Here is a 27,890-nt window from a genome sequence, read left to right as displayed (position 1 = left end):
AGTTCTGTAAGCAATTCAAATTGCAGTGAATTTAATATGCTGAGAAGGGGCACGGAGATAGATTAAAGGGGGGCGGGGAAGGTATGAAGGTGACAGCAAGCTTGCTTGTGCTGTTGACCTTTCAGATTAAGTATTAAATAAAACCAATGTTTAATTCTCAGACAAGAACTTTCAACATTAACATTCCTTGGCTGCGCAAAGAATCAAAATCTTGGCCAGCAAGGTTTAAGAAGATTAGCATACAGTCTTTAAGGGATCATTAGGTCCTTTCAACCTGCAAAGTCTCCCCCACAATTTAAAAACAAGCTGCCCCAAACTCAGCACCACCCTTAACAGAAAACACATCTCTTCCTTGAAGCAGAGCTTGCCAGTGCTAGGAAATCCCGCTGCTCCACTAGCAAGCGCCAACCAAAATAGCTGATGCAGATATAGAGCTCACCACAAGAACACAACACATGCCATCGGGTATCTAGCCATCACCCAGCTCTGAGAAGCGGCAGAGTGCAGTCCACAAGACAGGAAGACAGTAGCACACAATACCACAGAGGTGGTATCTAGAAGCCCAGTGAAACACTGCATGTACATAGACATTTTCTGAAACTCCATTACAACTTCAGCTTAAAGTAGTAGCCACAATGGAAACACCAGAAAAGAAAGCAGCCAGAGCATCCATAAGGACCAAAACCAGCATTACTACTCTCCCACTACTGCGAACAATGCAACAACAAAGTGGATACAGACTGCTGTTCATGAGGACAAGTTTGCCAAGGAAGAAGAGTTTTCCAAAGACATTTTACACCAACTGGAATACACAATTGTTCTTTTGCAGGATTAGAAGAATCCAAAACTCAACCAACCACAATCACAGGATCTTTAGCTGGAAGAAACAAAAGGCAGACTCCACATGATTTGGAGAAGGATGACAAATCACAAAGTCATCTATGTTCTTGGGAACCAATGCAACTAGTGAAAAAAATGTGTGAAGTAGTTATGACCCAGCAGAAATGGCTGTACAAGAAAAGTGCTTTCATAATAAAAGAATCTGCCATCAGAAATCCTATATAAACTAGTTGTTTCCAACATCCTAAGTGTAGATCTTGTTTCTACCTAATGTTTCAATCCCCCAAGTCAAAGAACTGGAAACTCTTTTTCTCAAGTTTTTCCATAAACCAAGTTCTGAAACATGTATTCCCTAAAGCTCTCCAAAAGAAAATGTCTCATTCTAGGAAATGGAAATGATACATCTGACGACAACTTGTAATTTAACCCATTCTGAGAAACCTCAAAATTAGCTGAAAAGATGCTATTACATTACAAGGAATGTAACAGGAGGTGAGAGTCACTTTGGAACAGTTGGAAAAGCTAAGTGTCTTGAAGTCCTAATGATTTTTAAAATATCTGCTGAGTAATATCTTAACAGTTCTTGAGACAAACAGCACAATAGCATGTGTTGAGACATCCAATTTTATTTTACTAGTAAGGCTGTTCATTAGCTCAATGCTGGTTTTGGCAAATATCCGATGAACACGTGAGTTCTTTGAGCAGTCTGTGAAAATCCATGTTTTCCTCTGAGCCCTACATTGTCTTCAGTAGCCCCACGTTTTTTTTTCCCAACTTCCAGCTCTCTGTCCTCCTTTCCTCCACAAAACCTCCTTTTCCATACAACCCATTTCCCCCTCAGAAGGATTTTCACTGCCTCTCTGCCCTCCCAGAGGCCTTTCTGCTGCTAGCACCTGTTCACTTCTGCAGAGGAACACCCTGTCTCCACTGACCAAGACCCACTCTTCAACGTTTCCACACCACCCTCCTTTGCACAGCTGGTTTTCACTTCACCTACAACAGGCTGCACTCACCACTCTTCGTTAAGGAAGAGCAAAAATATCGCTATGCAAACACGCGATACAGCTGCTAGCCCGCAGAAAGCGTATCTTTGGCCTCCTTCCCAGTACAGCATGCCGCTTCAGTACGATGGCAGCAGCCAGTCACCGTTACTACCCGCACAGTCTGAGTAACGCAGACAAGCAGTCAAACGCGGGTCACTCAGGAACTCGTTTCCCGTCTCCCAGGCAAGCGCTCGCTCACCCGTTCCCCCCGCAAGAATTTTATTTCCCTGCTGGAAACCCCGCACATGAGGCACGCCAGGTCCCGCTCTGCGACCCGGGAGCGGGGACACCGAACACAGCCAGAGACCCGCGAGCCCCCAGCCACGGCCCTATCCCTCCACGCAGCCCAAGGCCGCTTCACGCCGGCGTATCACGCACGCACCGCTGGGGGCAACGGGGCTGGCGCACGGCCGGGGCGCGCCGCAGACCCCCGAGCTCTGCCCACGGAGAGCGCCGGCGCGGGAGGGTCCAGCTCCCCCGCCGCCGGGGGCAGCCCCCTCGAGCTCCGCCGGAGGCCGGCGACCCGCGACCACCCTCGTCCCAACCGGCTCCCCACCATCCTTCAGTGCCGGCACCGGCAGCAGCCACCGCCGAGCTGAGACCCCATAACCCCATCCCGCTCACCCAGAAGGGCTCGTAGGCGTCCACGCTGCAGAAGCTCTCGATCCCCATGGGGCGCGGCGTAAACGACCGCGGGCTCCCGCGGCAGCGCTGCGCTTCCCCCTCCGCACCTCTCCGTGGCCGGGCGGCGGCGGGCGGAGACGGGCCGGCAGCGCCAGCACGGCGGCCTGATTGGCTCCGCGGTCACGGGGATGCCGAGCCCCAGCGCCGCCGCCGCCGGCGCTGCGCAGCCCCGCCTTGGCGGGGGCGGGCGGCACGGAACTGCGCCCCCCAGCCCAGCCCGGCGGCGGCGTCCCGCGGAGCGCCCATCGCCTCCGCACGCGCGGCAGCCCGTGCCCCCACCCGGGGCGAGGACGGGCCCCGAGGCTGCGAGCTCGGCTGGAGCCCAACACATGCCTGTGTTTGGCTCAGGACGCCCCGCGCCGCCGGCAGCCTCGCCGGGGCGGAAGCGTTGCCCCCCTCGGCGCACCCCCGCCTCGCCTTCCTCCAGCAGCCTTCCGGGTCGCGCACCTCCTACCCGCACCGCCGGCCGCGGCTGCCTGCAAGGCCACCGGCGCGCACCGCGGCATGCCTCTGCTCCGGGCACTGGTTACAGGGACCCCATGCACCCCCCCATGGAGAGGCACCGCGGGCCCGAGCCAAGGCATCGTCCTCGGGGAAGGACACAGTGAAAGCCCTCGCTCACCTTCAAATAGTTCACTTCTCAACGTGAACCAGTTAAACTGGTTTCAAAGCCCTGAACTAGTTCGAGTTGACTAGCATGAACTGAACCTAAACGGCTTCATCCACAACTTAGTTTGCACCAGACTATGTACTGGTTGAAATAACTGCACAGCCCCTAAAGCTGTGTTTGGCTGTGTCTCATGGTGCACTCTTCACAACCCATTCAAAATGCATCGGTTAAGCCCACAGACGGCATCCATGCTCAGCTGACTATCTGACACACCAGAAAACACCAGCTGGAGCATAGATGGCACATACGTCAGAATGGCGTCACACCCTGCAGGAAAGAGCAGAGTGGTTACATACTACCCTTAAGAAAAACACCTGAAACCTTTAATTACATGAGCTACATAAAGAATCTCAATTTTAAATGTTATTTTGCATCCAGAGCAATTATGGTAACGGACAAATTTGTCAGAAGAGACAAAGTTGTCAGAAGAGAGACAGGTCTTGTTTGTCTAATGCGTAACTAAAATGCAAGCATCACATACGAAGAACATATCATAGTTTGCTTCTTTACTCACCTGCATGCCTGCACTGCAGTTTTGGAGCTGTGCTGGTGGTTGGCTGTGGTCATGCTATTCATCCAACTGCAGCAATCCTGGTCTGTGCCTCTGGATCTCTCATTCCCAGGGTGTCAGGTTGAGGAGCAGCAACAGAGGTCAGCCTCCACTGAGATCACGTATGCCATGATGAGCTGACCAATATCATCACAGAAAGATCAAACCAAACAAATTGGGTGTCAAAAGTGCAAAAGTTCGTGTCAGTTTAACCCATACCTTAGTGCATACCAAGTTAAAATCTTCATAGTATTGTAAGAGAACAGTTAAACATTGACATTTGATTCCCCTTATTTTTACTAAGAATATTTGTCCTGTTTTGCGCATTCATCTTTACATTCATCTTAAAATCATAGTAAATACGTTGGTGGGTTGTTTTTTGATGTCTCAATGCTCACTATGACTCCTGTTGAAAAAGTTCTATCACAGCCTCCCACATCTCTTATCCTACTGCCCCTCAGCTCTAAGGAATACTTTTTTTTCCTGGCTACTTTGCATCACATATGAATAATAATAATAACTCTGACAAATATTACAAGCTATCCCATAGCTGCTTGTGTTATTTAGTAGCCCTGTAGGAAGAGCTTTTCCTTTTTAATAGCATCATTGAAAAGACAGTAAACCAGAAAAAAATTTAACTTCTATGAGTTTACAGTTTTACACATATTCTGTGTGCAACAACAGAATATAAACTTACAGTTTATACCACGACAAAATGATACAGCAGAAATTTAATACAGGGTGGAAAACAGCAACAACTTATCAACTGGAAGTTAGATGTAATAGAACAGTGACCCACAACAGCATGGAGAACTTTGGAAGGATGCAGAGAAAAATGCTTTGACTGTGAAAACTCGGTGCGTGTTAGGTAAGCAGTCCTTCATCACCAGTTGCACTGGGGAGCTGGGCAGCAGACTTGGGATAGGCAGAGGCACTTACTGCTGCTGACTCAGTGCAAGTTCATGCTGCGTTAAAGCACAGATTAACTTTGCCATTGTAACTTCACCATTCCATTCCTTCCAAAGACTTCTTTTTTTCATTAATTTTATTTATTGCCCCCCTGCCAGAAATTCTTTGGAAGCTCGTAATAAATATTTGCTTTGAGAGGAAATGTAAAACACCCCAACCAAATAAACAAACAAAAAAAAAAACCCAACAAACCCCACCCCACAGTTCAAGGCTATAAGTGGTTTACTGCTTAAGAAGACTCACATTTTCCTGCAAGCCCAAGCAGGCTGCTCCATCTAGACCATGACAAATCCAGTTTGTTCATCCACATTGGCTGCATTTCCTTTGGGAAACGCTTCATACATTCACAAAAACAGTCGACTCATCCCAGCAACGTGAAGCACACACGCGTGTCTCCAGTCACACCAGGGATTCTCACACGCTTGCGAAACGCCGGTATTCGGTTACATTTTGGCAGGTCCTTTTTAATTAAAAGCTCCTCTTTGGTGAGTCCTTTTAATTAAAAGTTCATCTTTCAGGGACTCAGTACAAAACTGCCACACATCAGGGAGAAAGTCTCAATCATTCTCCAAATTTCACTTTTGCCCTTTCTTTTTCTTTTTTTTTTTCCCCTCCAAATAAAGCACATCATTGACAACGTTTGTAATTAGAAAGAGGATAAAGTACCACAACCCTCAAACACCGCCCGTTCCCCCTCGCCCCAGCTAACAAGACTGAGCCGCAGGCAGGATACCGAACGATAACTCCATCTACACCACGCAAGGACTCCCGGTTACTTTATCCCGGCTTGAACCTGCGCAGGGGACATCCCGGCAGCACAGGGGAGCGCCCTAAAGCCGGGAAGCCCCAGGCGCGGGGAAAACCCCCCCAGCCACCGGCTCCTCAGGCGAAGCGCGCTCGCCCCACCCGCTCCCGCCTCCCAGCACCGCGCCTGCGCAGTGGCCGCCCGCCGCCGCTGGGCTGTCTCATCCGGGTCCTGGGCGCGGCCGTTGGGCTATGGCGACGGTAGCGGAGCTCAAAGCAGGTTGTGGTCGGGGGGGTGTTGGAGGGGTGGGGAGTTCTGGCCGTGGTGGAGGCACTTCGGGCCACCGAAGGGGCGGGCGGCCGGGCTGCCATTGTACACCTGGCTGGGTCGCGTAGTCGCCCCGGGTGCTAAGGAGGGCCGTCGGCTCCTCGCACCGCCTGTTGTGGAGCCGCAGAAGAAACGTCCTTCAGCGTCCACACAATCTGCCTTTAGCGTTGATCTTGGTCTGGTTTTCACTCGTTACAAGCATCTTGATTCAGTTACATCCCACTTCCGAAATTGCTAGAATGTATGTTTACAACAAAAAAAAAGTATAATTGTGGGTGGCTTCTTTGAAGGCTTAATAGTTACCTGTAACGTTCCTACTGTTGTTACCTACTGGCATATGCACAGGTGCAGATATCTTATCTTTCTTTCCCTGTGAATATGCCAAAGCTGTGTTTATATTGTAGATAATAAGAATGCTGCTTGGATAAGTTTGGCTTTATATTAACAGACCTTTTTATGGTAATAGTTTTAAAGGACACACTGGAAAAAAGAGGTGCTCTTGGACAAATAAAAGCAAGGATCAGAGCTGAAGTTTTTAATGCACTGGATGACCAGAGTGAACCACGTCCACCGCTGTCTCGTGAAAATCTTTTAATCAACGAACTAATTCGTGAATACCTGGAGTATAACAAATATAATTACGCAGCATCTGTTTTAACTGCAGGTATTGGGGCTGAATTTTTGTTGTCATCACTGTATTAACAGACATCTGCTGTTCGGTTGAGTAATTCCATTGACACTATGAAATTCATAAGTGGGACCAAGCTGCAGAGTTTTGTCTTCTCTTCTAAATAAATACAACACAAATACTCTTTCTCCGCAGCTTTACTCGTAGCATTAAGCCTAGTCATACAATTAATTTTCAAGAACACTCTTTGTTCCTTTTCCTTGAGGTAAGTGCTTTGACAGAGTAGTTGATGCAGGAACAGTTGATGCAAGAACAAGAAAACCTGCTAGCAGCCTCCAAAATCAAAATACCTTTCTCGAAATCTTTGCTTTTGTCTTGGAAAATTGCTAACTATTTTTGAAGCATATATCACATTTTTATCTCATTGGCATTTTGGTAAAAAAAAACCAAAACCAAACCAAAACAACAGCCTACAAATGAACAAAATTTATTTGAAGAAAAAATTAAAGTAAAATGTACATAAAGTAGATGAGAGTCTGAATTTTAGCAATTCTGGCAATTCATACATATAGAATTTATCAGAAGTCTTGTTAGATATCCTCAGCTTAAATAACAAGTGTAAGAAGAAGATCGGTATTTTTTAACAACTGCAGTTAAGCACTACTGCTTCTGGCTGTTCTAAAAAAAATGCCAGTATTTGAGAGCTGTTTACAACATCAAAAGAGTAGCTGTAATTTATGTGGTACAGCACTTACTTATCTTTGCAGGTATGGCTAACTGTGTTTGAAATTTGAAGTTCTATAGTTCTGCTTAGATACGGTAATTACATATACTATTTAATGATTTTATATATTTCACTCCCCCTTGACAAGAGGGAATGGAGACAGTCTGTATAGTACTTAACATATGGAATCTGATAACAGTACTTCTTTAGAGAGAGAGTTGTTTGCCTGATTATAATGTAAGCCTTCTTTAGTATTTTTTGTTAGATTTCTTTAGAGTGAAGATAAAAATCGTAATATGCCATGTAAATTATATGAATATGAAGCACTAACGGTTAAGTGAGTTCCCTGGAATTACAGTATACGTATGTTAGATATTAATAGTCTAAAAAGGAGCTGTGTGTTCTCATTCTCTTTTGAAATCTTCTGTTAATTGATGATATTTTTCTTACCAGTCTTAATAATTTTTCCAGAGTCTGGCCAGCCTGAAGTGCCCTTGGATAGACAGTTTCTTGCCAAAGAGCTGAACATAGTTGAAGACACAAATGGAAAATCAGTGTAAGGAGTGATTTTGGAATGCACAGTATATTCTGGTTTGCATATATTTTTCTCCTTAGGGTTGTTGTAAATCACATATACATGATCTCACCAATTGAAATGTGACTAATCAAATGCCTGCTTTAACATGCTGGATTAAAATTCACAATGTCAAACGTACATAGGGCCATTTTCAGACATGCACCAGACTAACATTTAATTCTGCTAACTCTATAGCCTTCTCCAGATAGTGTACTTGCATGCCAAAACACAAGTCTCTTATCAGTATAGTCTTTCTTACAGTCAGAAGTAGAAAACAGATATACTCTTTGCAAATCAGTGGATTGCTTTGTAGAGCAATAAAAAGATTATTGTACTCTTTGATTAGATACAAATTCAGTGCTTCGATACAACTGCATTAATGAGCTAGGGTACTTAAGCCGCTTTAAACACATCCAGTGTTTTTTGTAGCTTGTGCTGTCAGAATCTGTCAGGTGCTTGGGAAGAATCAAGTTTTGTTTGTGCAGTGGTGGACTGGGCCTGCCGAAGTCTGATCCTTCATACTGCACAAGTGAGAATGTGGATCTGTGTTCTTGTGCTAAGCATGCTCCGGTTCTTCACCTACAGGGGATCTGGAGTTTAGCTGAGAGGGTCTCTTAGTGCAACCATTTTAAGAGCGTGCTGATGTTCAGGGGGGGCTTAGGTCTGTGCTTATTTATATAATGATACTTGACATAATGTATTTACATATATATGTACACATATATACACATATGTACAGACATCTGTACATATTCTAGAAGTAAACGTTAAGGTCTAAGAAGTGCATATTTTTAATGCTCAGTATTTCATAGACTGGTTTTGTCATTTCTCTCTTAAGCAGACCTCTCTTGTATGGAATTCTCTCTCATTTCTTACATGATGGCAAAGAAGAAAGTACTCAGAATACCCTCCCCAGAGTGTCTTTGCTGAATTATCCAAAGCAGAACCTTGGCAAACCACCTACTGAGAGAACTCAAAAAGGTGGGTGTCATGTCAATTTTGCTAGTTTTATTTGTGATGAGATTTTCTATATGGTACCTATGCTTGTAACAGCATAAACATGCAGATGAACACACTGTACCTCCTCTTCTGTGCAAGGAATGCTTTGAAGTGATGTCTCTCTTGTAAGAAAAATTCTTCAGCAGAATGATGTTTATACTTCAAAAATAGCATTAAGCTGTGTGACCTTACCATACTAGTTGCTCATGTATTCATTTAAGAAAGGTCCTACTGTATCTAACTCAAGAAAGACTCTTTATATGTGCCTTTGTTCAAATAAGTGACCAACTTAACACCAACTCTGCTGCTCTCTGCTAGTATGCTAATGGTGTGCCAATTGCCCTTGGAAGTGCTTGATTGGCCTTCAAATGTGTCACTGGTGGAACTTCCTCTTACATGGGAATGTATTTTATTTATAAACCAGACATTTTTAAATACTGCAGACAGCTGAATTTCTATAAGTTTTCAACAGTGTAAGGTACTGTAACACTCCTGTTACCTTGTGGTAGCTGTAGCTACTTGTTAGATACTAGTGGGAAGGGGAGAAAAACCTAATTGTTTAGCTTTATACTGTTAAGACTTTTGGACTGTTAGAAAACTCATTTAAACCAAACAGCAGTGCTATTCTGATTTGTAGATGGTAGAATACCTGTCGTGCCATGTATGCTTTTACAAACAAGGTTTACTGCTCTGCCATTGCTGGTAAAGACCAGAAAATAGGAATATTCCAGTTCTCAGGAGCAGAAAGGTCATCCACCAGATTGCTTTACCTTTTCCCTAAAAGTTAAAGTGGCCAAATTGTACTCCCTTATACTATTACATATCTGGAATGGGTCAGCTAGAGACAGTCTTACTACACTGGGAATTTAATACAAGAATTTAACCTCAATTCTCAGTAAAATACATTAAATAGTGGGTGTATCTCTTTGTTTTTTATCTGCTCTAAATTAACTAATTTCTATAGGAAATTCTTAACACTTCGGCTGTCAGTTCTGTATATGGGCATAAACCTTTGCTGAGGACATAATTCACATGCCCTTGACTGCAGAAGCTTAAGTTCCGAGTTCATTGCTCCATGGCAGAACACTGCTAAATCTTTATTTTCCTTTTCTGGTCTGCTTTTTGACTGGCTACAATTAATAACACCTAAGCTACAGAATGAAAGGGATTATTGGTCCAGTTTTTTCCTTCAAAGAGTCTGCTTGGCCTGTCACTTTCTAATGTGAGATTTTAGTACTGTTGCATTAGTACTATCAACTATTTATGTTGTATCCAAAAATTTGAAAAATACGAGGCCTGAGATATTATTGACATCTAAAAAGTGTGAGAGAAGTACTGAACACCTTAACAGTTAATTAATTGAGACAATGTTGTTTCTCTCCTGCCAGAAGGGGGGGCTGAAGAAAGGAAATTTCAATACCAAAACTGTTATGAATTATCACTTTGTTAGAAATATTATTCCTATCAGAAATTTCTAAATTATGTTTTTTTTTAAACTCAATGTGTAGAAGAACTGTTTCTGAAGTATACCTTTGTACCTCAGTTCTGAAATTGACTTTGTGCAGGGTCACCTTTCCCTGTTGGCACCAATATAATTTCATGTGGGGATTTAGTTCAGAGTTAGTCTCAAAACTCAGGATTAATCATAAGACATGACAGTATATTGCTTTTTGAACTAAACAACAACAGAACAGCTTTAAGGCTTTTAACCTTTAAGTAACGATAGTCTGAAACTACTTTCTGCATGTGTCTGTGGAATTTGTGTGCAGAGACCTAAAGGCAGTGGGTTTAAAATACTAAATATCTAGCTATTTTGATTAGGCTGCATATTCAGGTAATCTATCCATTCATAAACTCAACCCACCAAGTCTCATATTTAACACCAACTTGCTTTCCATATTAGAAGTTGTTTGCTTATGTAGTTGAATGAATATTCCAACAGACCAGGGATCCTGATAAAACATGTAGACTCTGGTGTTTCTGTTACTTCATTCACTGTAGCCAGGTTGGAAGTTGTCTGGAATCTAACCTTTAGTAATGCAAAGCTCTTACCTCATATAGTTGCATGGAAACATTTATTTGTAAAGTTGCCAGAGTTTCCTATGACAATATTCTGTATCAAAGTTGATAATAATAGAAAATAACACTTACACCTTTGGATGTCCAGCTGCATGAGAGTATGTGTGTTTCATTTTCAGATAGAATTCCAGAACCAGGAAGGACGGCTGGCACAAGCATCGAAGAGCCCGTTGTTATACGAAGTATAAACAGATGATATCTTTTGTGTGCTAATTTCTCATGTAAAGTTCTGGAAGAGTTAATTTAGGAAATTCTTCTTTGCATGTATTTCCCCAATCTGTCCAGTGGGACCATTTCAGCTTGTTAGATCTACCCATGAGACAGGATGACCGAGTCATACATACTGTCAATGAAAAAAATGCTAGCAAAGGCTCTCTTTCTCCAGTGCTGATAGAAGGAAAACTGCATAGGAAGTCAGATTAGTGAGGCCTGTCTCTAGAATTTGGCCTAAAAATGTACTTTGTAAAAATGGGTTTACTTTATAAAAATGTATCAGACAACTTACCGCTTGTGCACTTTATTTGTTATGTGTTTGTGTGTCCATCCTGTATTTCTGGATAAAATTTTTTCTATTTTATTCAGTGTGGAATTTTTAAACTGTTCAACTTAAATATTTTAATCATGCTTTTAAAAGAAAAAACTGCTACTTTCAGATAAGTATGGGAAAATAAAGTTGGATAGAAAATTAAAGTGCTTTAGAGGAATAGATGGTTTTAATTCTCCGGAAATGCAGACTATATTTATCTTAATGCCAACGAACACATGAGGGTAAGTCTTTTCCATCTGGAGTCTCTATAAGCTGTGTAACACTTACACAAGGAAGGAGAGAAACTTCTGTTTTTTTCCCCAAAAGACATGACACTCAATCAGGTAAAGCTAAAAATAAAGTTGATAACAGATTACTGATCCCCAGAACTTTTTTTAGCCAAGGTGTTTACATGTTTTGAAATGGGAATTTATTTTAAGAGCCAAACTTACAGGGGTATGTCAGAAATAACAGATTAGCTACTTATTTTAACAAAATGTATAGATTTTAATGTTTCAAATGACAGAGGAGTTTTGTATAAATACATTTTAGGGTTGCATTCTTAAAAATCTTACTTGTTAGATAAATGGTACAGTAAGCAGGGAAATAGAATAAGAGGACATGCAGTTTGCGAGTTTAAGTGAAAGGACCCTGGGTTGTACAGGGGTTTTTTGACTTTGACTGCAAAGTTCTGCTTTTATCTTGATCTGACCCAGTCGGCATTATAGGTGGTTTTTTATTTGTTAAGCAGCCTAGCCTCTGCTCTGATGTGAAACTGCAGAGAAGAGCTGTATGTCGAAAAGAAAAGTTGCATTTATCCATTTGAAGCCTCAGTAGTGAGCTCACCCCCTTTGTGTGACTGGCAATACTGCCAGCTCCCCATATCCTGATATATAAGTATCTCAGGCCTGTTGCCAGGAGGGGAGGAGATGTGTTTGCAAATACACCTCAATCACATCCATCTTTAAGTCTTTTGTAGCTTTTTATCAATTAGAATTGATAGATTGATTAGAATTGTCTGACCACTGGGTCAGACAAGCAAATTTGTCTCTATGCCCTCAATGCTTGCTCTGTGCAAACGTGTTTGCACCATCATCAGGTTCAACCACTCGGCTGAAAAGCCATCTGTGTAAAAACTACCACTGTGGGACTCTGCCTCATTACTAGGGTCCTTCACACCACATCAGTGCAAGTATTCACAATCACTGATCTCTCAGTTTCTCTGTCTATAAATCCAGTAGAAAAATGGTCTAAAGTGTTATTTGTGAATTACGTTCATTTTAAATGAGCTAAAAGTGCCTCTATGGGAAGTTGCAAAAATGAGCTTTTGAACAATGCAGACATGATTGCTCTGGCCACAGAAATCTCTGAATTTTTAACTTTGATTTTCCAGAGGTTAACTGCTAGACCCCCGTTTTTCCATAAACCAGTGGATCAAATTGATACATATATGAATTGTCTTTTCAAGGGCAAGGAAAAAGGCTCTGGGTAACACAGAAGCTCTAACCTTCTATGTTGTGCAAATCCTCCAGTGTAACCCAAGCCATTGCATATGCTTTCTGTCTTCCCACCACAGATCATACAGGAGCTGCCCAGGTGCCATGGAGCTTCCTGGGAAATAATGGATCTTTCATGGTAGAAGTTAAATACAATTTTTGTTCTGGTTGGAGGCGGCAAAGGGCTGTTTGTTTGGTACTTGCCCTTTCCCAAACCTACAGCTCAGCAGACTCATGGTCTCCACAGCCGTGACAGCAGAGGCTGTTACAAGGATGTCCTTCACTGAGCTTTGACTAGAAGGAATAGCTGAAATCAGAGAAGAAATCTATTTAAGACCAAGGGAATCTTGGGACTATTTTCTTAGGGGATGGTTGCTTCAGCCCCTTGTCAGGATCCTGCGCTGAGATGGTGGGTGGAAGCTGGACCATTTGCTCTTGGTGCAACATGTGCTTCATCTAATTCTCTAATACCCTCACAGTCCAGATTAGGACAATTTCTTGTTTCAAAGTATAGCCATTGTACAAGCAAATTACAAACAGATTAAAGTGTATTTCCCTGATACTTATTTGTACAACAAAGCTTTGAAATATTTCTATTAAAACATACTGGTTTAATCACATTATTAATGGTTTATCCTGACAGTACATGTAATATCAGAGCATCTTTAAAGATGCAGACGTAGCACATCCTATGAATGTCTACTTGCTAACAGATGAAGACGAATTCCAACGCCTGTGCAATATGGCTGCACTTCCCTAAAAAAGTCATTCCTTAAAAGTTCAAGCTAAGCAAGGTCAGTATTTAGATGAAAATAATTCACAATCCTCACATCTCAGCTTCAGGTTTTAGGCAAAATTGCCACATAGGTGAGCATGCACAAAAATTGTTTTCTCCAATAATTTAAGAAGCGCCATCTAGCTTCATTACAGACTGTGATGTCTTGCATTAACTGCCCTTGGTCCTACTGACATCAGAAAGAAAAAAAAATATATATATATATGTATATAAGCGTGTCACAGTTTGGGGGCTTTGATGAGCAAAATGCATTTCTGAGGTTTTTTTGAGGTAGAACACTGTAACTCAGACTGTTACAGAGGGAACTATGTTAAAAGAGGCTGTTGTCTAAGCATGGTATCACAAGTGAAGGTGACAAGGAGCCAGTGAAGTTTGGTGTGGGTATCAGAGCTGGAAAGCACTTTAGAAGAACTTAACTCACAAGATTAAAAACAAATTCGTTAAAACCAAATTTCTGTTCTCCCCTAGAATCAGAGGAAACTGACTATACACTCCACAGCATCCGTGCTGTTTCAGAGGTATTAGTTTCTGTCATGCACAAGAGAAATTTTTTTCTAAGCTTTATCAACACGCTCCAGGGACTCGGTTACGCTTTCCTTCCTGAGCGCCCTTTGTATCAAGCTGAATCTTGGCGTCAGTTGATCAGTTTTCCGGAGGAGCGATTATCATTGGGTGATTAGGAAAAAAAACCCCAAAATATTTGTTCACACTTGCAAAGACACCCTTTCAGTGGCAGCTGGTGTCCAACTGATTCAGAACTGACCTGTGTGCTTCACATACTTCACTTGATCTGCAGCCAGCATTAAGCACAAAGCTTAACATTAAACAGTTGGCGACTATTTTACCTTGTTAGAATACTTCCATGATGAATTGTTCTAGTTTGGACACAGACTGCCTCTCTTGTTGCAAGTGGACAGCTTAACACAGCTGGTAACTCACCGGTGTGCTTGCCAGTTCCAGTTACATTTGTCAGCTTAGACAAACATGGTTGGCAAATTTAGGTAAAAACATTAAAAAAATTGCTTACCTGACACACATCATTTAACAAACTAACATCTCCGTCCATGCTTTTCTTTTTTCCTTCCACTGTATCCAGGTTACACCATGGTAAGGCAGCTGAAATATTGTTTCTTTCCTGCTCCATTCCTCTGGGTTTTTTCCCCAAGTACAATATTTACAATGCAAATTCAGCAAGGAGAGATTTACAGTGCAAATTCAGCAAGGGCTGCTCAATATTTTTTCTAGAAAAATAATTAGAACAAATTTAAAAAAAAAAGATATCAGGGGGTTTTAAATAAAGTGAATTTTGCTGTCACAAAGGTATTCTCCAGTGGGAATCCACAGCTTTCATTGTGAGACGACTTTGTTTTAAAGAAAACCCAAACCACAATTAGGGAACTCCAGCTGGGCTACTATATTAGTATATTCTTACATTAACTTCTAAGTGAAGGTTGGAGACCACTTTTGCACTTGATCAGTTCCTGCCCCATGTGGCTCCAGAGTGCAACCATTTCAGTCCCAGCACTAATATTTTTTAGACTCTCCAGCTCCGTTCAATGTCACATCATATATCACCCTCCGCCACTGCCTCTGTTAAACATACTCCTCAGGCAGTAAGCCTGCACGTGCACATGCAGTGCTCTGCAGACCAGCCGGGATAATTTCCACTCCTTTTTAAGCTACTATTAAAATGTATCTGGTTTTGTGACTCCATTGCATGGGTTTAAAAGGAACTTCTTAGGATAACTTTGATGAATGTTAAAATGATCACAATTTCCAGAGGATCCCATTGCATTTCACTCTTTTATATTAATTATATTCCTATTTAAAAGCTAAGTTTGCAACTGAGAAACTGAAATAAAACTAAAAATAGGGCGAACTACCCTGTGAGGAGTTTTCTGCTAACAAGGGCGAGTTTCTTGGGTTTACGTCCTGGCGATCATTTCCCTTGGCTTTGCTCCAACACAGTCACACGTGCACGAGTCTGATATGACACTGCTGCTTTTCAGGCCCTGGGAGGGCTTTGCATGGTTGCGTGGCAGCCCCGCACCTCAGTGGATACTGACCCTCCATCTGGAAGGACAGACTGCAACTGCTGGGACCGTGTGACTGTGTTGGCAAATCTGGTCAAAGACCTGAACATGAGTCTGTACCTGACATTTCTGAAATGATGTAGGGGAAAACCCTGATGCTCTTCCCCTCTCTCCTCTTTGCCCAAATTTGTTTACCACTGGCCAGAGCTTGAAGAAGGGGCTACAGGTCCATCACACCTGCAAGTGCTGTTACTTTGACCAAGTCGCAGCAGAGGTTTTCAGCCCAGCCTCCACTCAGAGGTATTTTTTTTTAGGGCAGAGACCAATATGATCCTTATCCATCTTACCCAGGAGGGTTTATTTTCCAGAGAAGACAGGGCTATTGATGTCAAGAGAAATTATTTCACCCAGGACTGTGCTCTGATCCTTTGGGTGTACACCATATTTAGTCTGTTGCTGAGAGAGGGTTGTTTCGGTATTTTGTATTTGGCACGTTGATGGGAGTTCCTAGAGGATCCTAGCTTTCCCTTTTCGGGATGTCTCCATCCACAGGTCCTACTGCACAAGGCTGTTGGCTACTAGCAGGGGAAGGAGGGGGGACAGCTGGGGACTGAAGATTTGAGGATGTGCGGAAGGTTTGACGAGGACCAGATCACTCCCTAACCCTTGCAGAGCTGGATCCCAGCACCCTGTCCTCCTCTCCCCTCAGCTCACGGTGCCTGCTGCCTATTCTTTCCACTGTATCCTAGGGACTGTTCCCCTTGGCTATTTATCACTTCTCTTCTTCCTTTTATGGACAGAGGGAGGTATTTCTTATATATGATAAAGTATTTACAGTCCTTTCTCAAGAGCTGAGCTGTGCACTGGATTGCAAAAGAAGCTGGAAAATCCTCTTGGGGAGGTGGGAAACAACCCTCTTGTTCCCTAGGGGCAAAGGAGGCTTAAACCAGCCTTAGGCTCCAGATGTCACATAAACACACAGAGGCCCAGAGCAACCTCCACCCACACATCCCTGCTGCGTTGGGAATAACCCTCCTCTCCCAAGCATCCCCTGAACTCCAGGATTAATCTTAGCCTCAAGAAAACGCACTGTCATGGGTGGAAAACCTGTAGTGTGCAGGATCGTGACCTACCCTTTGCCCTTCTACGCAGGGGGCCACCAGGGCAAGGATGCTGCCAAGGCAGGAAGGAGTTAAAGGTCCATTGGCTTGGCCAAAGAGTTTCATCCTAGGAAAAAGCAAAACCTCTGAACTTGTGAGTTAGGGGTACCCATTTCAAGTTAGGGACACTCCTTTCATGCCTTTCCAAAAGCCAGAACCAGCCTGCTACCCTAAAGAGCGGCTCGGAGCAGGGGCAGCAGCCCAGGGTTAGGCCCTGCTGCGAACGAGGTGCTTGGCTCAGGCTGTCTTTTTAACCCAGGTACTGAGAGGATTTTCCAACAGGACGTGGTTTCCAGGGCCCCTCCCCATTGACAAGATTCTCCTCCTCTATATAGGGAGGCTGCAAAGGCAGTGAGGACTTGGACTGTCCCGGCTGGTGGCTGTACAGGTTCCCGATTCTACAATTCACTCTCTGCTCCCCTAATTGGAAGCCTGTAAGTACTGCAGGGGCCAGAGATCCTTGCTGGGGACGGGGCTGGGGGCTCAACACTCTTTGGGATGGAATAGTTTGGCAAGCTGACTATTACGCTACTTTGAAAATAGATTCAGTGAATTAATGTGCAAATAGCATAGAAATTAGAAATGGGAACAGACCTATCAGACATGCTGAAATGGTTTATCCTGATTTATGTATTTCTGATGGGTTCTGTTTAAAACGTGTTAGGGACCACGCACGTTTGAAAGTGTGCACAGATGTCCTAGCCTGTTCCTTCGTCACTTCTAAAACTGCTATTGCTGAATCGAGCTTTAAAGACACTAGATGCAGAGCACAAGCTGTGCTCCAAGCTAGTAGCAGCACAGCCTGCAAGGTGCTGTGCACTGCCGGATGGTGCAGGTACCCTCTGCAATTAAACATCACATGTGCATTCGGTAATGAAGAAACCTGGTAGCCTGAGCTGCTGATCTTCTTTAAGTATTATTTTCTACGTTTCAGTCCTTAGGAAGGAACTTAGTGCACTTCCCAGGCCATGTAAAAAAAGTATAATGAAATAAAATAGTTTGTCAGCTACTTGTTCTTTAAACATGAAAAATGCTTAAAAATTAGAAGAGAAATGGAAACATTTCTACAAAAATGCCTTAGCATTACATATGCATGTTTTTAATATGCTGGGAATAAACCTTAAGCAAAACTAATCTGTTAATTCTTTGAACTACACTAATTCGAGTTATTTCAAATGTGACATGCCTTTTGTTTTTAAAGGGAAAGCAAAGCAACAAACTTTTAACAAAATATCATAAGTTAAGACGACAGTAGATGGCAGCATAGAAAGCAGCTTCAGTGTCATCCCAGACCTTCACTGGCTTCTTTCACACACACATAAATATGTATCTCTGTGTATATGCCTGCATGCATACCTATATAAATGCTGATATGTATGGGAGAGGTATGTGTGTGCATAAGTAAGAAGCAACCTGAGATATTTTAAATACAAGGGAAATCAGAAGGGTTGTCATTATTATCTAACACATGACATCTCAGTAAAACCTTTTTTAAAGTACACTAACTTAAAAGGAAGCCCACCTTCTCTTTCACTCAAAGCTTTGCCTTGCCAGGCAGCTTGCAACAAGACTCTCTGGATGGACCGATGCACCGAACTCCTAAAGTTCATGGGTCCCTCAAATCACCAACACAGAGGCTGAAACAATGAACTCCAGAGAGCAAAGCACTTGATTAAGTAGTCACTTCAGCCCATGATACTGCTCTGGCTGTATTCGCTTAGATGTAAACAATGATTTTTATTATCTCATTTGCAATTGACACACTAGTCCCTAAAAGGTATTTGTTTTGAATGTGTTATCATTACATTTTTGTGGAACAGCAAGTATTGAGAAGAACATCACCATATATGGTAGCATGCATGGATGTATGCGGAGGATCCCGGCTCTTTATAATTCACTGGGACTTATTAGTTGCAAATCAGTTGGCTTTTCTTTTAAGTATGTTAATTTTAGAAGAAGCCAAGAGCCAGAGATAACTTTCCAACTTGTGCAAAGTCCAGTTAAAATACGGGTTATTTATGAATCCTAATTAACATGCAGAATCTGATTTACTTAATAGAGTAACATTTGGGGTATTTGAAATAGCTGGCATTTTCCAGATAGATTCCTTTTATCTCCATGTGATGCAATTCAAGTATTTTTTCCTTCTTTTCTAATTTTTACAGTTAATAACACAGGTAATAATCTGGGCCAATCTCTTTGCAGTATTAAAAGAGCTATCAAGAGTTTAGAGTTATGTAGTAACCTGCATTAACAAAGACCTCATAGGAGACTGAGATTGCAGACAATTTGATTAAAATACATGGAAAATGCATCAAGAAAAACCAAACAAACAAAGCCAACCAAACAGAAAAAAAAACCCAGCCCTGTGAAATTACTGAAAATGTTCTTTCTTAAAATACAGACTTGCCCTTTTCCATGGTTGAACAACCATAAACTAGTCCTGTTGATACCTGCACAGTCAGATGAAAGTGTCCATGAGGAGAGTAAGCATTTGAGGGGTGGTCCTGGTGACCAGTGGGAGAGGTGAAAGGCCAGGAGGGATTGGTAGCAGTGCTCATGACAAAGCTAACTGTGATGGGGAACCAGTTCCCAAAAGAAGATCACAAGATTAGGGTTCACTCCTAGATTTTCTTTCTTTTCAAGCAATGCTCAGTTTGGTGATTCAGTTAAATACTGGGAAAGCAAAAGATAAGCAACCTGGAAAGGACATAGTCAAGAACTCCTCTAGCCCAAGAAATGCAGTTTGAGTCAAGCAGCAGGTTACTGCTACGCACCTCCATCAGAAACCACTTAGGAGACCAGGACTTGGTTTCTGAACTTAATTCACATACTTGGTTATATGTTCCTCTGTTCTAAGAATTATTCCCTGTAGCACTGTGATAAGCTTTTCTACCGACATGCACATCCTGCAGAGGAAGCGAGATGTGTCCTTTATGGTCCCCTTCAGAGACAAGCAGTTCCTCTAAGCTCTGACCTAGGAGGCAATTCTGCTTGGCCAATAACCTTTTAATGAAAGTGCACTTCCTGGAGATATTTATACTTTGTCCTTGGAATAATATACTCAGGATAAACTGATTGTAAAGACAGCATTCAACTTCTGCCACCAGCATAAGAGAAAAGGCAGTGAAGGTCAGCCTGGTGTACCTGCGGTGGGACAGCAGAAGTAGGAATAGAAAGTAAGCTATGGAAGTATGCATGCCCATGTATATATGCACATTTGGGGTTTAGGCAACTGCGACAGATGGATCCATTTTGGTGTAACATAGCACATTTCTAAGGCAAGAAACTTCATATCAGTAGTATTTTTGTGATCACTTTTCCTCCTTTTTCCTCCTCCCTTTCTCAGAATAGCTCACCTCTGAGTATAAAAGTATTTACTCTGGTACATGATTTGGGCTATCACCTACCTAAAAGAATCACAGAATGGTTTGGGTTGGAAGGGAACTTAAAGACCATCTAGTCCTAACCCCCCTGCACAGGCAGGGATGCCTTCCACTAGACCAGGTTGCTCCAAGCCGCATCCAGCCTGGCCTTGAACACTGCCAGGGATGGGGCAGCTACAGCTTCTCTCGACAACCTATGCCAGTGCCTCACCCCCCTTATAGTGAAGAATTTTTTCCTAATGTTTAAGCTAAATCTCCTCTCTGTCAGTTTAAAGCCATTCCCCCTTGTCCTGTCACTACAGGCCTTTGTAAAAAGTCCCTCTCCAGATTTCTTGCAGGCCCCATTTAGGTATTGGAAGACTGTTATAAAGTCTCCCCTGAGCCTTCTCCAGGCTGAGAACCTGAGAGCCCAACTCTCTCAGTTTGTCTGCACAGGAGAGGTGCTCCAGTCCTCTGAGCATCTTTGTGGCCTCCTCTGGGCTCACTTGAGCAGGTCGACATCCCTCTTGTATTGGAGGCCCCAGAGCTGAACGGATGAGAACTTCTTACCACCTCTTGCACAGAAGATATCGGCCCAGGAACTGGCTAAGGGGTAAACTTTGCCTTCTCAGGGAATGTTCTCAATAAGCAATAATGAATCTTTTCTCTTTGCCCATTTTCTCAATATCAGTCATATGCTGGACCAGTGCAGTTCAGACTCGATCAGAGGTGGACCAAAAAGCTTACTTCCAATTATTAGTCAGAAAGCTTTAGCAGCTCACTAGTTCAGTGCACAGCACCCCACTAGGACAAATGTAGTTGAGTTCAGAAACCTTCCTTTATCATGAATATGCATTAATGAATATTCATTAATCTATTAAACCATTAATAGCCATTAATCCACACTTCATAACTGCATTTCCTTTTTCGCTACAGTGGTACTCAGCTGCTGCTCAAGCTTTATCCTCAGATTCCAGAGTGCACTGGTGATGTGCTTTGTAGCAGAACAACAGTTTCATCTTCGGTTGGGTTTTTGAGGTAGATGATCAGGATGATTCAGCAGTTTGATTTCCACCATCATGGTTTGTGGGCAGCCTCAAAAGCAGGAGGATTTGAGTGTGAAACTCAGCTCTGCAGTTCAGTCTAATTTTTGGTGTTTCTGACAGCAGTACCAAATTCCTACTGATTTGAATGTGCTGTCACTTGGCACTTAGCCACGGGAAGCACAATCCAACCTTTCTGATGCTTCAGGATGACCATATAGCTCTCTTCTGGGACAAGGAGGGACTGAAATCCTCCCACTCCATTGCATTGGCATTTCCTCTCACATTGCTGGGGCAGCGGGGTGAAGAACATGTCTTGCCCATTGCCACCACAGTGGGAGGAGAGAGGCTGCAGCAGGCTCTTATTTGCTGCTCTCTGAGCCCCGTGCTCCTGGAGCCACAGCCCAGGTGATGGGGCAGTGCTCCCTTCGTTCCCTGTCCGGCAGGCTTCACCCTGCGGCCGCCAGCTGGAAAGCTCAGCTGGAGAGAATACCATCTCCATTATTGGAACTGTGCAGCTCTACCAGCCCTCTTGGCAACAAGGGAACATTTTCTGCCTTAATCCACACAGAGGTCAAATAGTTTCCTCTTGCAGCTCTCTTTCAAGAATCCTCTGGGAGCAAGTGAAGGGCCACATCCTACAGAGCTCCCTTGCAGGGACCCCGTGGTGGGGAACACTGCACGGGCCAGCAGCAATCACAGATCCAAGCTGTTAGGGTCTTCCTCATGCTCACCCATACCACCAAACACACTGCATGTGCATGGATGATTTGGGTAAATTCTCCTGCTGGGGATTGCCAGGCAAGGCTGGTAGCTCTAGAGCAAGCACATTTAGAGGAGAGATGTTCTTTTTTCAGCTGGAAGAATTGCCAAGGGAGTTTGAGGAGCTGGGACATCTAATTTTCACTGAATTTCAGTGGGATATCTTCTAACCCTTTTAGGTGCCTCTAAAATCCTAGTTTTGTTTTTAAGCTTTATGTCACCTTCTGCACAATCCATGCTTCTCTATCAGACCCCTCACACTGTCTGGCTTTGCAAAAAAACATGAATCTGTGGGAAGGCTTCAGGGAGAAATATTTGGAAACCAATCTCTGATAGTCCCCAAGCACAGGGTGTCCATTTGGCTGCATACCACAGAGCTTGGTCTTTACAAATACCCTTCTGCTTATGAGTTGATTGCTGACATCTTTAGCAGTCAGTTCTCCAAGCTCCCTCAAGTTTCATGTTTGTTTGAATGCTGTAAATATTAAATTAATTCTCAATAAGGAAATGAAATAGCCTCTGTCTCCTAGAGATGTTTTCCTTGGGCACGCACTCTTCCCTGCTCCCTACTGTAGCTCCTGCCCAGCTTCCCTCTCTGCTCCACTGCATGGCAGGTTTCCTGATCAGCACCACTCTTCTGCCCTGTAGCAAACCACAAGAAGTCCTCTTCTTACTCCTTTGCTCTTTTAGAGCTGTCTCCCCCATAGGGCAGAGCAGAACACTTATGAAAGTTCCAGCATTACCAGCACAGATCTTGCAGCTACATCCTAACTGCCAATGGCCAGAGCAGGAGAAAAGCTGCTTCCTCCCTCTCAAACATGGTGCAAAGCAGACAAAACTCTCTCATTGCTCTCACCTACAGAGCAGATACATCAGGCTGTTTTATCCATGTGTGACTGCAAGATGCTGTTTTATGCATGCGCAACTGCATGACACAGATGCATCACCCTTCCAATTTGAGCATCATGGTTCAGAATATCTAGCAGCTGATGCAATTTCCAGGCTTGTTTTCTGTCTTCTGTCTCTCATATGGTAGATGTTCACTCTTCAGAAATGATCAGCTCCCACTATCTGAACCATGGAAAGGGGATAACTAAATTAATTCTCCTTCACCAGCAGCACTGATAATTTTTTCTCCTGCCTTTTTTTTTTCTTTTGACCTTTTCTTAATCTTGTTCTTCTCCAAATTAAATGGTATTAGAGTGATTGGAAATAGTGCTTTGCAAGAACAGCTAATTTCTGTCCTTTCTGGAACATAGCCTGGGAACTGCTCTTCTACTAATTATTTAATTGTTACACTGGTATTTCAGTAGGCACTGAACAGTATTTGGGTGATGAGAAATTTTGCATACATCTGATTTCAATTAACTTTGTGATTGGCAAGACAGGAGGATGCTGTTCAGCTGGTAGTCTTGGTGCAGTTCTGACAGTCTCATTCCACAGACATTAGTTATGCCTTACTTTTCTCTCTGATCTTCAGTACAACATAAGCAAAATAAAGTAATAAGCCCAGGTGTCTTCATTTGGTTTAGTGCCATGAAGCTTGTGATTTGAGTGATTTCAGACACAGTAACAAAGGAATGAGAATCTGAACATAGATACTCTAAGGTATCTAAGCTGGCACCCAAAAGCATCTGAACCTGTAGTGCTTTGGGTTTACCTCATGGCAGATTTGAATAATGTGTTTTGCCTGGAACATCTCCACATTTGCCTCTCTCTAAAGCACAATATTTTGTTTCCTCAACAGGCATCTATTGAGTCAAAATGGCTCAAAAACCTCTCAGCGACGATGAGAAATTCCTCTTTGTAGACAAAAACTTCATTAACAACCCACTTGCCCAGGCCGACTGGTCAGCAAAGAGACTGGTTTGGATTCCATCAGAGAAACATGGATTTGAAGCAGCAAGTATCAAGGAAGAGAAAGGGGATGAGGTGACAGTTGAACTGGCAGAAAATGGAAAGAAAGTGACACTGAGCAAGGATGACATCCAGAAGATGAACCCTCCAAAGTTCTCCAAAGTGGAGGACATGGCAGAGCTGACTTGCCTCAATGAAGCTTCAGTGCTGCACAATCTAAGGGAGAGATACTTCTCAGGTTTAATTTATGTAAGTAGAATCAAACACACACATGGCATTTCCTATTGCATGCTACCATGTCCCACCACAGGCGAGGTGGATCCCACCACTGTCAGTGATAGAGTCCTTGTGTGTAACACTGCTATGCATGTACTAACTTCTCAGTGATGGCATCTTAAATCAAAAATGTATTTAGTCCATTTTATTCCCCATGACTCTCCCAATTCTTTACTAAATTAAAACACAAGCAGGCTTGTTCCCCAACACTTGCTATTTCTGAAAGTATATTATCGGTTTGGAAAGTACTCTTTCATAGCTGAATAACACCTCAGTCCTGCTGTTTGAAATAAACAAAAAAAAACCAAAACACCCAAACAATAGAGATTTTTGAATGACTTCAACATAAACCTGAACAAGTTTCCAGTAACTTTCAAAAAGAACATATGAAAAAGCCAAGTCATAAAGTCTTTTCTTGGGCAAAACCCCCACTGAAAGGCAGCTGCAAGTTCCGGTTTGGTGGGTGCTTGATTAAAATCTTATGTTTGAATAAATTAGTAAATCCACTGGAATTCAAGTGAAAGTAGTCATAGGCACCAGTATGTTACTGAATCAGTCATGCATCCACTAACACCTTTTCCCCCCTGCCATTGTTGGTCAATTTACAGATTAGACAGGCCTGAGCAGATTATAATCTTCTCCATGTTCATGTGAACTAGGGCCAAGATCATTCTGTCTTCCAGTCCATATAAGTATATTAACACAAGCATATTTTGACATTAATAAGCCTGTAATCTACCTGCACCAACAGTTAGCAAACTGCAGAGTAAAAAAGCCCAGAAAGTTTCCACAGAATTTAGCTGTTATCTTGGATTTTACAAGGAGGTTCCCTATGCTGTGCTGCAGAAAAGTAATTTATAGTTTCAATCTACAAAAATTTTACTTGCATGACAGACCACTGATGACTGAAAGAAAATACAGAGCTCAAGTAACAAGGTTTTAGAAACAGGAGTAGAGCTCTCATTATTCATATGAGGAATGCTAAACTGGAAAGTAGGAAATGAAGCAGAAAATAAGATAGTTTTATATAGTACAACAAAGGAACTATTTAATTGTTATGCATAACTTCAAAGAGCTAAGCTCAAGATCTTTCCTTCAAGAATGTACTAACACACACCTCATCAAGATTCATGAAAGAAGATAGACTTTCTATCCGTCTTTTCAGCATTTGAGTTTATTGCAGGTGAACATACAGATCTATGTGCTATTATGTCAGAACATGCAGCATTAGTTACTAAAATAGATTTTTTCAAAAACATTCTTCATTGTTGCAAGATCTAAAAGAATTAGTAGAAAAATAGTGGGATAAAACGTGGGATTTATTTCTTTGTTGCTGTTCTCTATGTTCTGAGATTTCCAATATGTTTACTTTGTGGATTTTTTGGTGGAATTTTCACTTTCTACAGGAAGAGGAAATTAATTTCCAAAAGTAGATAATGCAATTAGAAATCAAATTGCTCTTCATTGAGACAAAAATGGAAGGGTATCTGAAATTAACTTTTCTTTCTCAAGAGACTAAATTTTAAGATGGTGGTAAATTAACAGTTATGAAGAAATCATTTTTACTTGTATTTAAACAAGCTATTAGTATTTTCAGCTACTAAAACTCATTTAAAACTGTTCAGCCTTACACAGTACTGCCCTGCTAGAGACTGTCAGACCTTTTTGAGAAAAACGAAACAAACAAAACAAATAGGGGACATCTAAACAGAATTTGAGTTTATCCACTTGCAAAACTAGCTGTAAACAACCATCTTCTGGCTTTGCCATGCAATGCCTACATTGCCTCCTTTAGAGTCACACACACACAAAAAAAAAGTGACCTTTAATATTTCCTTGTAGAGCATCACTTACACAAATGGGGATTCCAAATTCTGGTAAAAAGAAAGTCAACTAGATGGGGGGAAAAAATTATATATATATATATATATATATAGTATCAAAAATCAAATAATCTTCCCCTTGCATTTATATTAAATATTAAATAAAAAGATTCAGTGCAGAAATTCAGAGTGACTGTACACTGGAAAAATACCCTTGCTTTTTCCTTCACCACGGATAATTAAGTGGCAACATACTTCTTGCTCTTCTTCGTAACTCATGTTTCACATTGCTCAGAACAAATAATCTGCCTTGTCTACACACAAATTGGACAAAAAATGGCTACATAAACATCAAGAAAATAGTAACACAGCTTCAGTGGATTTGAGAGTAGAATCAAGTTTCTTGTGCCTGTATTCATAGGCACTACTAATTCAGTTTTCACCTAACAGTGAAAAATGCTTTCTTAAATACAGAAGACTATATATGCATATTGGAACCAGAAGTGGGATTCTTCTGCCCAAACCTAGGGATTTACAATGCAGATGTGTGTATTTGTGCCAGGCTCTCTTAAATACACAGTGGTGGCTGTCCAAGGGATACACAAGCTCAGCACTCCTATGGACACTATCCTTAAGATACTACAAATCATGTTCTCCAGAGGACGTCCGAACCCTCTAGGAAGAGATGCAGCTGGGGATCCCCCTCTCTGGATAGGCTGTGCCCGAGGAGATGATATAAGGCACAGAAACTTAGCTCCACACACATTTTCAATGAGTTTTGCCCTGCCTTAATAGCCTGCTTCTTGTGCCTTAAAGTTAGCTCTTCAAAGATATGCTACTGTATGCCTGGCTGTGCAAACAGCGCTGCATGTGGGTAGTCAGGCAAATGCCTAGAACTGTTAGGGAAGGGAGGCCTAAACAATTTCCTGAATTCAAAATTTACTCTCCTATTATTTTGCTTGGTTGGGAATGATTAGTTTATACAGTAAATCCATTTCCGCTGAAGGAAAGGCCTTGCTACCCTTTCCTTAAGGGCCTTGGTGGTCATTCTGGGATAAACCCCTCACTTTTCAAATGTATTGTCCTAGCAAAACTAAAGCTCATTTTGTCTCGATTAGCACAGAGTTTCATTCTGAACTCCAGCATCCATGAAAATCCAGCACAGTAATTATCTACCTTCCGCATCAAGAGTTTTAGCTTGGGGATATTGAGAACTGGTGAAGATATTGAGCTTGATTTTTTTGTTATCCGATTTGAGGCTATGGTGACGCAGTCACAACCTGACACAGTAGGAGAGGTCCTCATCACCACCCAGAGCACCCCAGACGTTCTCCTGTCCAGCGTGGAGCACCCAACCTGCTCCTCGCTGCTGGAGGCCGATGGATGCTCTCGCTGTGTTTGCTGAATACCATATAAAGTGCTCAGGCTGCGCCGAGACTGATTTGTGCCATTTCCTATTATGGTCAGGAAAGGGAAATCCCTGTGCCCAGAGCCAAGCTCCGCAATGCCATTTTACAGTGCTGCGCTGCAGTGCTTGGGACACCAAGGCAGCTTGAGCCATCCCTAGGCACAGCCCTGAGATTAAGGCATGGCAGCAGCTGCACACCACAAAGCACTCATTCACACAGCATGGCCATAAGAAAATAAAATTAAAAAATCCCAAACCACTTATGCCCAAGTCAGAAAGAGCATAATTCCATTATTTCAGTTTTGAGTTGTTTTTTTTTTAACTGGCTTGGTTTTAAAACTTGCGGCCATAGGCCAGTTTAAATATCACAATACCTCTGCAATTATAATCTCATAGTTTCACAGATTTTTATTTGGGGGTTTAATTTTTTTATTTTTTAATGAACAAGCCTTGAAAATTGCTTACTTTTAATAACTGCTACTGAAATATGGCTCACCATCTATTACCATA

At 42.4% G+C, this 27,890-nt stretch overlaps 3 protein-coding genes across 12 annotated transcripts in view; 2 read left to right on the top strand and 1 right to left on the bottom strand.

Moving 5' to 3' along the window:
• ABCC1 (ATP binding cassette subfamily C member 1) overlaps window positions 1–2,680 on the bottom strand; it is a 54,021-nt gene extending 51,341 nt beyond the window's left edge. For 3 of the 4 annotated variants that reach the window (XM_030483339.1, XM_030483337.1, XM_030483338.1), the window contains exon 1: window positions 2,508–2,645. In XM_030483339.1, coding sequence (XP_030339199.1) covers window positions 2,508–2,555 — 48 coding nt within the window. In that variant the 5' untranslated portion in view covers window positions 2,556–2,645. Of the gene's footprint in view, window positions 1–2,507 lie in introns of all 4 variants that reach the window. The other variant, XM_030483340.1, reaches the window with a different exon arrangement.
• Window positions 2,681–3,130: 450 nt separating this feature from the next.
• Window positions 3,131–17,175, top strand: CEP20 (centrosomal protein 20). 6 transcript variants are annotated; one of them, XR_003991013.1, is made up of 7 exons: window positions 3,166–5,780; window positions 6,295–6,492; window positions 7,652–7,736; window positions 8,599–8,738; window positions 10,955–11,017; window positions 14,387–14,485; window positions 17,106–17,175. XR_003991013.1 is itself a non-coding variant. In XM_030483347.1 (6 exons), the coding sequence occupies exons 1-6, from the start codon at window positions 5,753–5,755 to the stop codon at window positions 14,413–14,415; spliced, it is 546 nt and encodes a 181-aa protein (XP_030339207.1). In that variant the 5' UTR covers window positions 3,166–5,752; the 3' UTR covers window positions 14,416–14,770. The 6 variants fall into 6 exon arrangements, 3 of the variants coding, with proteins under 3 accessions (XP_030339207.1, XP_030339209.1, XP_030339208.1); XR_003991012.1 differs by having other exon boundaries at window positions 14,384–14,485; XM_030483347.1 differs by lacking the exon at window positions 17,106–17,175 and having other exon boundaries at window positions 14,384–14,770.
• A 25-nt stretch (window positions 17,176–17,200) lies between these two features.
• MYH11 (myosin heavy chain 11) overlaps window positions 17,201–27,890 on the top strand; it is a 60,940-nt gene continuing 50,250 nt past the window's right edge. For both annotated transcript variants that reach the window (XM_030483334.1, XM_030483335.1), the window contains exons 1-2: window positions 17,201–17,280; window positions 23,764–24,122. In XM_030483334.1, coding sequence (XP_030339194.1) covers window positions 23,781–24,122 — 342 coding nt within the window. In that variant the 5' untranslated portion in view covers window positions 17,201–17,280; window positions 23,764–23,780. The remainder of the gene's footprint in view (window positions 17,281–23,763; window positions 24,123–27,890) is intronic.

This window comes from Strigops habroptila, chromosome 4 (genome assembly GCF_004027225.2).
Source record: "Strigops habroptila isolate Jane chromosome 4, bStrHab1.2.pri, whole genome shotgun sequence".
Lineage (NCBI taxonomy): Eukaryota > Metazoa > Chordata > Aves > Psittaciformes > Psittacidae > Strigops > Strigops habroptila.
This window is presented reverse-complemented; position numbering and strand designations above follow the sequence as displayed.

What these genes read in the sequence shown, in the direction of transcription:
- CEP20 (XM_030483347.1), top strand. Translation starts at nt 5,753, where the DNA reads ATGGCGACGGTAGCGGAGCTCAAAGCAG. An exon ending in GGTAGCGGAGCTCAAAGCAG is followed by an intron (nt 5,781 to 6,294) that starts GTTGTGGTCGGG and finishes TTATGGTAATAG; the next exon opens with TTTTAAAGGACACACTGGAA. An exon ending in GACACAAATGGAAAATCAGT is followed by an intron (nt 7,737 to 8,598) that starts GTAAGGAGTGAT and finishes TCTCTTAAGCAG; the next exon opens with ACCTCTCTTGTATGGAATTC.